Source organism: Hemitrygon akajei, chromosome 30, assembly GCF_048418815.1.
Source record: "Hemitrygon akajei chromosome 30, sHemAka1.3, whole genome shotgun sequence".
NCBI classification, from domain to species: domain Eukaryota; kingdom Metazoa; phylum Chordata; class Chondrichthyes; order Myliobatiformes; family Dasyatidae; genus Hemitrygon; species Hemitrygon akajei.
Window position 1 is genome coordinate 22165967 of NC_133153.1, and position 14048 is coordinate 22180014.

Consider the following 14048-nt stretch of genomic DNA (forward strand, 5'->3'; position numbering starts at 1 on the left):
TTTTTTTTAAACTTACCTTCCAAAGAGTGACATTCATCCTGAAGGCAATGTTCAGAAGTGTGGCAAATCAGTTGGCTCTAAATTTAGTCTGAGAATCACCCACCTGAGGTGAGAATCCTGGAGTGCAGCAATAAAATGGTATAATATCACTGCTCAATTCTTCAAACTCTGCATCGAACACATTAGACCTCATTGATCATCAATCATTCATGTCTTTCATTGATCAATAATTTGGCAAGAAAATCTGCCAGTTAGTAATTCCTGCCCCTCCTCAAAAATGGTCATTTTATTTCTAGACAGAGCTGAACAAGGATTAATTCTGTGGTTAGAAATCATTCTTACATGCTGAATATAATAACACTTTAGAAAATGGTACCAGTTGGATGGAAATGAGAAGCTGGAAGACCTTGTTTAAGTGTAATGAGTAAAGTATTTAATGTATTTTAAATAATCGAGAGGCTCCTAAATAGAAATGCATTGCTATAAAGTTTGGAGATGAGTTGATAGTCTTAGAGAATCTGGACAATGCTTGGAAGTGTGGTTGTGTAAAAATGAAATAAATACTTAAATGTACAGAGGTGAATGAAATTGGATAGATGCAAGGAACAAGGAGCTGAATCTCCTGAATTATTGCACAGAGCCATGCTTGTATTTGAGTTTAGATAGTTAATAAGGCAGCTCCTGTGTTTTACCATACATAGTTGTCAGTGTACATAAAGAGCAGATAAAGCTGTTAAATAATAGAGGGCCTTAACGAAGCTTGACAATTCAAGAGGGGAATTGAAAAGTGGTGTATTGAACAGCTGGACTGTAAAATGCTGGGTAATTTAAAATTCAAAATGCCAAATTGGTTTAATGTTCAGATTAGGTAGTAAAAGGAGTTGAGATGTAGCTCAGACTTAATGCAATTGCTTATTTGCTTCTACAACCTTGCTCTAACCATCTTAAATCCTTACAACCAATGTAATTTTATAGTTTTGCATAGGTTTAATTTCAAATAGCCACACTTGGGAAAGCAGGAAGGCATTATCGTCTTTGCACCACCTCTACATCACATTTTGGGATGAAGCAGATCGGTGGCAACCTTGTCATGAGATTTAAAAACTTGTTGAATAACTTGTTTCTAAAGAGCCCCAAAAGAGTATTCTGCAATTGTTCAAAAAGTAATTTGAAAATTAAATATTGCTGTATTAATAACAAATGCTTTGGAATAAAAACCCTTTATTGAACAATTGACTGAGTGATATATAACCTTGGAATTAAACTGAATTCAATCAGTTTAAAAATACTTGTACTGCACCTTAGCTCAAAAGGTCAAGCAATGTGGCCACATGACAATCATTAAGACTTTATGCTTAGAGTTACCAGACTTAAGATCTAGTCAAAATTATGGCTATATTACATGTGCACAAATCAATTTGAAGTATGTTAAATCAAATTTGCAGCACATTTTGAACAACTTTATTTTGGTACAGCATTACTGAAGTACTAAAACATTTCAAAGTCATGAATGTATAAAATTGGAAACTTACAAAGACAACTAATTGAATTTGTGTCTTTGTGCAAACATTGACACTGAAATATTGAATAAATTAATGCAGACTTGCCAATGAATATAGAGGCAGTGGTGATTACAGAATTAACAAATTTCAAGCAATGTATGAAATTGGAATTCTATTCAATTATGGAATACTATTAGAAAATGTAAAAATCAGGGCAAGATAGTCTGTATCAATATTTAACAAACCAATTTAATATTTACATAATAACCTTGCCACCAAAATTGCACGTCACTTTGACCTTTCTGTGGGATTTGTGTGCCATTAGTACTCATGATTGCAATGGAAAAAGGAAATCTGTAAATGCTGGATGTACAGTAATGGCCTGCTCTTCCATCTGCTGCTTTGCAATCTTCACTGTAAATCAAAGCCCTGTCATTTATGAACTATCTTAACCTTGATGTAACAACACACTGAAAATTTTACATTATATTGTCTGAGTTTTCAAAACATTCAACAAGATGACCCTTAACCATTTTTATATGTGCCTTGTCGTTCGTACATATTTTTTAAATTCCATGGAATTTAAAATAAAATGTATTTTCTTTACTCAAAATTGTCTTGTACTTTACCCAATAATCTTCATGCAGCAACTGATCTAAAAATTAATGTTCTAAAACATTTAGTATTGTTTAATCTACTTTCTCAGCCTGCTTGAAAAATCAGTGCCTGAAGTTCCCCAAAATTAGCAGATACCACATTGCTGCATCTTTCTCAACAGTCTTCTTTCAGACCAGTGCAGGTGCTATCATCATTATGGCAGTTTGTATGAGGCTGAACCTCAGAGCACCAGAGATCCAAGTTTAATCCTGATCTTGGGTGAAGTTGTATGTGGACTTTGGTACATTCTTCCTGTGATCCTGTGGAGTTTCAGTTATGTGGTTTAGGTTATTAAGTCACTATAAATTGGCCCTTGTAAGCAAATGACAGGTTGATGAGAGTGTGTGTGCATATATATGTGGGTGAGGGAAGGAGGAAGAGAGAAAAGAAGTTGGATTGATGTGTAAATGGGTGGTTAAAAAGGTCTATTTCTGTGCTCTATCTGTGACTGATTCAGTAGCTCTTGCCATTATTCCACAAACTTTATCACCCTCTCCTTTAGTTAAAATATCATCTAATCCTCTGCTTGTTATTCCCTTGACTTGTCAAAAACACCCTTCTGTGCAAATTATATGGTCATCATCCGCAATAGAGCAATGTATTCTTAAAATTGAATTATGTTTGCAGCCCACTGCGTCATTACACCAGAAACTGATCTGGTCAAAGCTGCACAAATGTGGAAGAGGTTCCTGCATCCAATTAGGGCCAAAGTTTGGATATTTAATGAAACAAGGCTACTAATATTGATCAGTCAGAAACTCAAATTGCCATTGTGAAATGCAGACAAGTTTTTCTGAGTGTCATGCGAGTTAAGATATACACAATTTGTAGATTACTACACAGAAACAGCATTTAACTGCTGATAATTGTTGTCACAGTTATTAGTTGAAATCTTGATCAATGAATAACAGGATTCATATTGCTCTTTATGATTTATAATGAATCAGTGGTTGAAGTAGTTACTGCTTGATGTTTAGATACATCATTTCTAATTCTGGCAAACAGTAATGATGCTACTTGTCCTTCGTCTTAATTATAATCTTCACAAAGTTTAATCTTACTCTTACCTAGATGCAAATAATGATATTCATTAACGCACCTTCATGGAAAATGCAAAATACAAAAAGTGCAGTAGATACAAAATAATATTTTGGTTTTCTTCATTCAATACACTGGCTTGCCAGAAGAGAGGGCTCTGGTACCATATTCAAGCAGTATCATTTCCCGTTTTCTTAAACTCAGACACTGGATCCTTTCTCTCACTTCCAGAATTCTTGATCCATCTTCTGGCCTTATAGCCTTTTAAAGTCCATTCATTGCTAAGTGCTAACATGACATCAACAATGGATGTAAGTAGGTTTCATTCAATGTATGAAACCTTTTGAATGATACACAAAATATACTTTGAAGTAACTATGCAATGGAAAAAAAACATGATTGCAAATAGTGAGAGAAAAATAGCAAGTTACAATAATCTGAAATAGTGCAGCCTTCTTTGAATTGAGTATCAAGAGCGCTATAGTACCGTCAATTGTAAACAAACCTGAATGTTTTATCTTAGTATTTTAAGAATTTGACTGATAAAGGGACAGATGTTACATCTAATCATAAATAATAAAAACATCTAACAAGTTCATGTCCACAAGACTATTAAAAACTCAGGTCCGCAATGAATTCATCTTGCTTGTGTACATGATAATTAAGTGTCAGAAATACCATGTATTTCAACTGTACAAAGGAAGCCTTTTGCAGTACTATAACTTAATTACATACCACTCAGTAGCCCCTTTATTAGGTATCTCCTTCTGCTGCTGTAGCCAATCTACTTCAAGGTTCAAAATGTCTGTTCAGAGATGCTCTTCTGCACACCACTGTCGTAACACAAGGTCATCTGAGTTACTGTTGCCTTTCCGTCAGCTTGAACCAATCTGCCCATTCAACTTGACCTCTCATTAACAGGAAGTGTTTTTGCCCGCAGAACTGCTGCTCACTAGATTATCTTGGTTTTTGTAAACTTGAGAGACTTGTGTGTAAAAATTCCAGATCAACTGTTCCTGATATACCTATCTAGCACCAACAATCATTTCATGGTCAAAGTCACTTAGATCACAGTTCTTCCCCATTCTAATGTTTAGTCTAAACAACTGAACCATGTCTGAATTATTTTATGCATTGAGTTTCTATCACATAATTGGCAGATTTGATATTTATATCAACTAGACAGGTGTACCCAGTAAAGTGACCACTGAGTGTATATGCCATGTGCACAGCATATCTTTTATGCCCAGTTTAAAAAAAAAGGGGCAACTTGCAGTTAAAGCATCTATGATTTCACTACTTTCTAGTCATATACCTGAAACCTATTTTTTCAGTAAATAATAATAAAATGAAATTATCGTTACACAAATGTTATAATTTATGTGCTAGCATGACTGGATTATATCTAGTTTTAGATTAATCATATCTTCTGGTCTGACTGCAGGGGAGGATTATTTTACACAACTCTTGTGGTTCTCTTGATAAGTAAGAGATCTGATTCTGATGGCAGGATTGATCACTGCAGTCTTTCCTCTGGAACAGACATTAAGTTGATTGGTCAGTTCCAGATTTGCACGTCTATCACTTCTACTTTAAAAGTTACCTGATGCTGTAGTTTAAAAAATCATTGCTTCTACCAAGTTTCCATTTTGTGTGGGAGTTTTCACTTAAAGGAAGCAAAACTTGTAAGAAGGCAAACAATACCAAAACCACTTGTGTGGTTTTGATCAAATAAAAGCCATTCTTTTTTAAATGGAAATCAATCCTTTGGAAATTAAGGTCCTCATGCTCAAGCCCATAGCACAACACCTCTATATATTTAAAAAAATAGCTGCAGAACTATTAATGCAAAGCTAAACATTCAATGCAAAATTATAAATTTTAATGTTGCTGAAAATACTAGAAAAAAACTTTCAGCTTGGGCATATTCCTTTTGGTTGTAAACGATAAATTAAAGATTTTAAATACAAAATATAAATGTAGTGTTCAAGACCTGGAAAACTCAGATCATTCCAGGTCAACAGTCTGGTGTCTTTATAGAAAGTTCTCTCAAGCATGTTATGAAATACATTATGTATCATAAATTCATTTGCAACTTAGCACATCATATATAAACTATCTGAATCTGTAATCATGTACATTTATCTTCCGTTAAATTAATTAGAACAGGAATGCCAATTTCATAACCAAAATTAACAGTAGCATACATCATGCTTAGCACAGTTCAAGATAAAAGTTAAAACTTTGCTTCAGAAAAGGACACCTTATTTTAAATAGGTTATAGCATGCAATGGAAATAATGAAATGTTTAGAAAAAAATATAAAAAATGAATACGTCAAATGTGAATATTGTAAAATTAAGGTTATTCTTCATCCAAGACAAATAACCAGGAAATAAATGGGCAGAACACAGAAGAACTTAAGATTTGTCCATCCCAACTCGGGTAACAATATGTTGAATACTGAACGACTGTGATAATTAGTTTATTTTTTGATTTATCAGTAAAAGACATACTAAGAAAAAAACAAAGCAATTCTTAATGTCCAAAATCAAAGTTCTGTATTTTGACTATTCATCCAGGCAGCACCCTCAAGAATAATTGCAGTCAAACAGCTTCAGCCAATCAAAGCTTTGCACAGGTTGAATGCACACAAAACCCACAAGACGTGTATTGTCCGAATATAAACTACTTAATGATGTGCTTTCAGTTATATGTACTTTGATTAGCTCATATACTAATTGGGAACTGGACAAAAATTTAAGGTTACTTTTTTGTTGAGAAACATATTCCTGACTTGTCTGAATAAATGCTCTACTTCACAATATATGTGGATCTACTGGGGCCAAAGAAATGGAATATGTGCATGGTTTTCATATGAATTGCTGAGGAAAAAAAAACAAATGGAAGCACTCCAAAATTACAGCATTTCCCATTTCCGAGCTGTATTTTATTTTGCTGCTTTAAACCTGATGTGACAGTATGCCACAGAAGAAGGTTCCTGTCTTAATTTTTACTACACTGCAGGTACAGAAAACTCATGGGCCACATAACTTGGAAGTTGACGTGACATTTTGCAGAAAGACGCAAACATGCCAAATCATACATGAAAGAATGCATCTTCAAAAACTAGTACGCATATCAAATTATTGCAAGTTTTGTTTAACATTTCAGTGAGTTTTTTTTAAACTGATAAAATACTTAGATGTCAAAGTGAAGAGTCTGTGTTTTTAAATTATGACACAAACAGCTCTCTGACGGTCAATTCCCTTATGATGGAGGACACAATGTCAATACACCATAAATCCTGCAGCAGTTTGGTTTTCTTCAGATTAAAGCTGTGGTCTTGGGACAAATGCAGCAACAAAACACGAACCAGTTCATCAAAAAGCACTTCTGCCATTGCTCTGGTAGTTTTCAGGGCCAACCAACAGCAGCACTTCAGCCATTCTCAGTTTTTAAGGTTTACATCACTGCATCTTTTCCATATTGTATTATCGTAGAAGCTTAAATTGAATCAAGCCAATTTACTGACAACTGCTTGGTTGAGTGTATTAAGCTGATTGGTCCATTTATCTAATGCAGTATATCGGGCTCCACCTCTCTTCTGATGATCTAATTCAAGAAGTTGGTTGACTTGATCAATCCGCCCATGAATAGTGCTAGAAGTAAAGCACAACAGTTATTTCAGCAGATTGAAATAACTTTTCCATTATCATCTTATTTACTGTTGAACAAAAAAAATGTAGTATTAGAGTAATGATTATAAATTACATAACCATGGGTCACTCAATTCATTTTCAATTAGTTACATTTCACCTGTTTAATGTAGGAGAAAATAATACTTAACCAATTTTAAAACAAAATACTATTATATCCTTGCTGTAACTGATTGATTATGAAAATGTTTCACTAACACACGAATTTGAAACAAACAGATTGTCAGAAAGAGTACTTACTTGTCCAGTATGCACTGCACCAACAAGCTCTCTACATCAGCTACATCTATGTTCAACTCCTAAAGCAAAAAGCAGGATTGATGAAAGAGAGTAAATTACATAACATTAAAAAAATTGCCAATGAAATAAAATTTGATTTCAATGAATTTGTTTCACACTTGAGTGGGTAGAACAGAAACAGGCTCTGCAGAATTAATTGAATCAGTAATGACGCAAGGGAAGCAAATTACACAGAAACTCAATCGAGGTAATAAAGAGTGAAATGACTGGAAACATAATTAATAAAAAGTTCATCCTGTCAGAAGCTTCTGGAGTCCATTTCAGAGACGATGCAACCACCTACAACATCACCTAAAGCTGTCCAATAACCAGAGGGCAAGAGGTAATCCAAACACACCATTACCTATGGTCAGTCATCTCTGTCACTTGAGGGCTCAGCTCACTGCCTAATCGACATCACTTCAGGTCACAAAATTAAGCCACTTCTTCAACAGAAGTATAGGGGCTTTAGAATTTTTATTAGCACTGATTTAAAATATATTACCACAACAATGATGGTTAAAATAACAGTATGGAAATAGACAGTATTGAAATTTAAATAACTGGCTGCCAAAACTTAAATTGTTAATGATAATGTAACTAGAGGGTATTTTTGGATTTTTTTAACCAAATATTGGAAAAAACCTGATAAAATATCAACTTAAAAATAGGAACTCACCTTTGAAATAAATGGTATATGTATTCTAGTGTAAGGCTTTATTAATTTTATCAAGACTTGGGTTCTGATGTTCCTCAATAGTTCTGTGAGGGTGAAAAACCATCATCAGGAAAAATACAGATAAATAATATTTACTTAATACACTCACATTTCTAACTGAGTACAGGATACTGGCTTTTGAGTTGCATGTTAAATCGCATTAAGATTAACAAAAGTATGCATACAATCTGCCTTTTCTCCCCTACCTGTTAAACATGCCAGAGTATATATTGCTGTGGAGTGGAAATTTTAAAGGCAACTGAGTAAACAAACAAATGTATTTTAAAAGTGACTAAAACCAGAGAAGTAATATGAAAATACTAAATTGAATTATCTTAAGCACATTGATATGAAATAAATACTTCTAACTCTAAAATATTTATTAATAACAAAACAATCTGCAAATACTGGAAATCTGAAACACGAAGGATAGACAGAATCTGTGGAAACAGGAAATCAATGTTGAGTTTGGTTACCCATTGTTGGTACAATTTCTAACATTTCCTGTTGACAATGCCGACCTGACTAAATAAAAATATTGAATATATACTCATAATCTGCACGTTTAGATTTTAGAACACTGACCAATTAGTATGGTGAAATAAACATCTGACATCCAAAACACAATAATAAAACACAAATTCTTTGTGACATGCATTTAATTTCACCCTCTCCTTTCATCCACCAAAATTAAGGAAGTAACAATTTTAAAGGATGCTTCAGTTTATTTGCAATTCTTTGTGACAGTGTAAACCATGATTTTAAGTTTGAATCATTCGGATAGGAAGTAAAAACTGGATGTAGAGCTACAAACTAATGTCTCAAGATAATCATTAACTGCTCTTTTATTAGACTATTTTTCAGTTGGAATTTGTAAAATAATGTAGCAAATGTAGATCTGCAATACCCTAATATTTAAAAAATTGCATGGAACTATAATATCCATATTAGTTCTCTCTAGTTCAAGTGAATAAATCCAATATGAAATATATCTGCTATAAATTGGTCATGATCTCCTCTGCCAATGCCTCTCAGTAATTCACAATTATTTTGTAAGGCATATTTTATGCAACTAACGGCTTTATTAGATCCTTTTCTGAAGTCCTGTTCAAGCAACTGTATGTGCAAGGAACTTGTGAAATAACTACTCAAACTAACTCCGAACCTGACTGTGATTTGGTTGCTTCCAATTGTGCCAGACATCTGAACTGATGTTGATCATGACACTGGCACTCATCCCATATTCACAATGCTGACTACTCAAATTCTTGCTGGGACAAGATGGGGCCTGATCAACTCTGGCTGGGTCACCTGGGCGAGGTGTCTGACGTTGAAAGACCCAAAACACCCAATGACCCCAGGTACATCACTGATGATGCGTTCCAGTTCATCCTGGGATGTATCTCAGCATCTTTTGTTAAGATGTGAACATGTGATATTGTTATTTGGCAATGAACTTTTTTTCATATAAAGAGCATATTAGATTGTGGTACACTGAAGGATTTTTACTGCTTTCAGAAATACCATTAGTATGTTAAATCCTTTGTTATAATAGAAAATAGTGACATTGCAATTATAACTGTACAAAACACTTCCCAAAAGTAACATGAAAGCAAACAATTTATAGTACAGTTTTGAAAATATGAAGTTGCAAATATGCGAGCTATACCTTCTATGTGTTCTCTTATAAAGGGGTCATCCATGATGTTACTGTGATTGGTTTTCAGAATCTTCTCAAATTCAGTGATGTCATTATTTTGATAGGCACTGAGGAAAAAATACAGTTCGACTTCAATTCTCTTCCAATATATGTTGGCTGAACAAGGCCATTTTTCCAAAATAAATGTTATTAAAAGTAATCCATGATTCTGTTATAGTGAACAGGTTTAAACATTAATTTGCTTAATTAAACTAAGTATGCTGTTTGCATCTGGAATCAGTCTGCCTTGTATTGCAACCAAAACTGCAACTAATCTGAGTTGAACTCAGACCACCTTCACTCATGCAAGTTATTTAGCAGAATGAAGAAAAAAAACTTAAGTATCTTTATTATAACAATTTTAAAGTTTCAGTATAACACCCATTACATTGTCTTTTATTGTTATACTGGACATTAATTAAGCCAATCAGATTGGATAATTAAGGTGTGTTTATACACACTATGGGTCAATCCACCCTCTTGGTATTTCATGTTCAGTCACCTACTGAGATAATGGAGAATATCTGGTAAATCAAAACAATAAGAGCTTTAGAGAGACAAGCAAAATGGCAAACTGGTTCAGCACTGTTCAATATTGAAACATATATAGTAACAGAGGGCATTTGGTCATGTACTGCTATTTTCCAAACTATTTCCCAATATTATCTAAACCACATGTATTAGATTTCTCCTTTAATAGAGAGAAATAAAAAAGGGATGGGGAAACAATACACAGATAACTATCCATCCTTGGGCTATGTTACACAAAGCCATTCAGACACATGGGTTGATTAAATGTGCTTTGGGATCTAACTGGTCAAGTATTGTGATTTTGTTTTCATCCAGTTCTTCCAACAAAACCTTCAGTTGCAAACTTAAGACGGTAACATTCTTTTCCATTTCAATACAACAGCAAGCAAAATATAAGAATAGTACTTGTGGAATTAAAATTGGTACCTAAAACTAGGGAAAAAAAGCACATACTAAACTTTGCATTTTGCAACTAAATTCATTGTTTTTAGTTTGCAAGTTGCATAGAATACTCAGGAAAATGACATACTTACGCATCATTTCTCTTACCTTACTAAATTTGTCATTGCAAGAATCTCTGGATCATTTTTGTAGGGTTTGGCCTGAAAAAGATACAATAAATAAGTACTGGAATAAAATGCTACACCAATATTCAAGACACTGATGAATTTAATTTATTATTTTACCTCCTGAGAATCAAAGGGATTAATTCCTGACTTCATCAGCATGTTAGCCAAAACCAAATATTTTAGGCAAGTGGTACGCCTGGGGCTTCCTGATTCGTCATAATTCTTGAATGCTTCGAAAAAGTCAGTGTGGGCCTTTTCAAACTCTCCTTCTCTTAAGTGCATCTTACCTCCACATTCTGCAATAAATTAGAGACACTTTGAAACAACAGATGTAAATTTGCTTGTTGTCATGGGGTTTGAACTTCATAAAAGTGATTTTCAAATATTAATCTATTTCCATTTTAAAAGTTATAAATAAATCTCTAGTTTTCCAGTATTTACTGCTGTAGATAGGTAGTTAGGACTTTTAGAAAAACAGATGCTACAGTTCTACACCTAAAGCTGGTTCCCAAAATCCATTCTTTTAACCAGTCTACCACCTTCCTTATTTTAAATTGTCATTTGTTTTTGCAACTGGAAGTTAGGCAGAGATATTCTTCCGAGATGGGTGCTAGAACCACTGCTATTTTTGATTTACATAAATAACACAGATGTCTGGACTGCAAAATTTATATCTGTGTAAGTAGTAACCTATGAGGGCAGAAATATGACTTCCATAACAGAATCAAATTTCATCTTGCATTCTAACTACAAGTAGAATAAAGAGTTACAATATAAACTATTTTTTTAATTTCTAAAATGGGTCCAGAAAGAGAAACTTGGATGTACATGTGCATAAATCTTGAAGGCAGTTTCCAAATCAAATCATATAAAATATTAAAACCCAAGGAATTCTTGTTGAGCACTGTTGACCACAACTTGAATATTGGGTTTAGCTTAGAAAAGGGAGAGAGGTATACAAAATTTGCATTAACAATACATTTCAATTAATCTGCCGATGCCCTCTTTCAAAAGAAAAGATTTGGAAATTCGATAGATCAGGCTGGGACAAGATAATTAAAGAGATGTTGCTTCTATTAGCAGAAAATCAAATAATCAGAAAACAGCTTTAAAGAGTCTGGTTAAATCTTTAATTTGACATCCTTTTTGGTGCAGACATCGTGGGCCGAATATTTACTGTTTCTAGTTCAAGGTTCTAATTTATTATCAAAGCATGTATACCACATACAAGCTTGAGATTAATCTTCTTGCAGGCACTCACGAAACACAACAGAGTTCACTAAAAACACACACACAAAATAAGACTGCCAGATATCCAATTTTCAAAAGAGGACAAATAGTAAAAAAAAGTAAGAACATATGGAACATGAACTGCAGAGTGCCAGAAAGTGAATTCACAGCTGTGAAGCCCGTTCAGCACAAGGTGAGTGAATAGCTGCAGGAGCCCAATACAACTGTTCCTGAACCTGGCAGCATGGGACCCCAGGCTCCTGCACTGCCTGCCCAACAGTAGTAGTGAGAACAGAGGGAGACCAATGAAATGCAGGCAAATAGCGATATTCATTTCCCATTCTCGTCTTTGGTGATTTTAATCTTGCTCTACACTTTAATCAGTGTGGAGTAATGGAGACTACCAAAGACTTGCCTTCTGCTTTTCGTCAAATGTGAAAATTACACAGCCAGCAATGCAAATGAAAATAATTTCAGTGAAGCATATTAACCCTGATCACTGCTACACACCAGCTTTAAAATGCATTGGTGTAAGCTCTAGCAGCATATTGCCTATGCAATTGAGGTCTCAAATGGCAATATATTTTTCAAAGAAAAAAAATCCAGTTATATTTAAAGATCACAGACCAGATGCTGACAATACAAAGAAAGGGAATGTTGTTCGTTGACTATTTCTCATTCAAAACTATGAATCCACCCTTCTTGATCTCAGGCCAGCAAAGACAGCCGACAGGAAACACCTGAACATTAGTCTTAAGAGGGTCAGGCCAGATTAAGAACTAAGCAAAAGAATCCTGTTTTCAGATATCAGGGATTAACAAGCCTTTCCTTAGAATGATACATTTTTAGGAAGCAACCCTATTATTTAGCATTAAAAAAAACAAAAGTGCAACAGAGTAAACTTTTTTCACAAAATAAACAAACATTCATGTTCAGGTACTTGATTTTCAAACTGATATAAGCAAATTGGCCTGGAGCAGGAAATTTCATTGGAAATGAGGAAACGTCTTTCAGTAATTAACTTTAGGCATCATCGTTTACTGATTTTTACAACAAAGAAAATGATAGATCAGTTTAAACATACTTCTATTTGAGCAACAAAACACGAAGTGATTCTACAATATTCTGGTCATAATAAAATGATATTATCTAACCATGGTACATCTTCACTAAGTATATAAATACCTTTAAAAATGGAAATATTAGCAGAAGCACTATTTAATTGAACATTACCAGTTCTTGCTTTTGCAACTTGTACAAAAAGCCTTTCTGTGAATGTCCATGAAATTAGTTTTGATTTATTCACCATCAAAACAAAATAATTCTTAACTATTCTGTTATTTGAATACTCACCTCTGATGACACCCATGATAAGTGGATGAGGAATGGCAGATTTGATGTGCAAGGACTGCTCATATAGTGCTTTTAATTTCTTATTATTCTTTTGTGCAGTATACATTTGGATCTCCAGAGCATAAATTTCTAAAAGTTGTGTCCCTTTCTTCAAATCATCCTCACCATCATCAGTCTACAAAACAAGAAAAGCAATTTTGGAACACAAGGACATAAAGGGAACAGGAATAGTTTACTTGGACTCTCACATGTGCCCACCATTCAATGTGATCATAGTAGATCTTTCAAAAAGTCTTTACTCCTCTTGATTAACTGAGCTTCCACAACTCTCCAGGATAGTAGAGAATCCGAGATTTGCCACTCTCGAAGAGAAGAAATTATGATGTATCTCAGTGTTAAATGACCATCTCCTGTAAGTGTTCTCTTGTTTGATTCTTCCACCAGTGAAAACATCTTAACATCTATCCTGTCATATCCCTTCTTCAAATATTTCTGTAAGATCACCTTCATTCTTTTAAATTCCAAAGAATATGGATATAACTTCTCTTACAATATATAGCTAATTAGATATTTATTATAAATGTATATCTAATTAGATTGTGTGTCAGGGTGTAGATACGTCTCTACCAAAAGAGGAGTAAAGCGTTCCTTCCCTCTGCTAGCCTGCAGGACACCGTTGGGCAAGGTGTAGCACCTGCTTAGCTCCCAGATCACGGTCTCCTGAAGCCATTGGAGCAGGTGGTGGATGGTCATA

General features: G+C 34.2%; 1 protein-coding gene across 2 annotated transcripts in view; it reads right to left on the bottom strand.

The window, feature by feature from the left end:
• Positions 1-5665: 5665 nt before the first annotated feature.
• The window catches only part of cops2 (COP9 signalosome subunit 2), a 35109-nt gene continuing 26726 nt past the window's right edge, over positions 5666-14048 (bottom strand). For both annotated transcript variants that reach the window (XM_073033092.1, XM_073033091.1), the window contains 7 exons: positions 13295-13469; positions 10829-11007; positions 10692-10744; positions 9582-9679; positions 7874-7956; positions 7156-7214; positions 5666-6858 (listed from right to left, as the gene is read on the bottom strand). In XM_073033092.1, the coding sequence (XP_072889193.1) occupies positions 6714-6858; positions 7156-7214; positions 7874-7956; positions 9582-9679; positions 10692-10744; positions 10829-11007; positions 13295-13469 (792 nt within the window). In that variant the 3' untranslated portion in view covers positions 5666-6713. The remainder of the gene's footprint in view (positions 6859-7155; positions 7215-7873; positions 7957-9581; positions 9680-10691; positions 10745-10828; positions 11008-13294; positions 13470-14048) is intronic.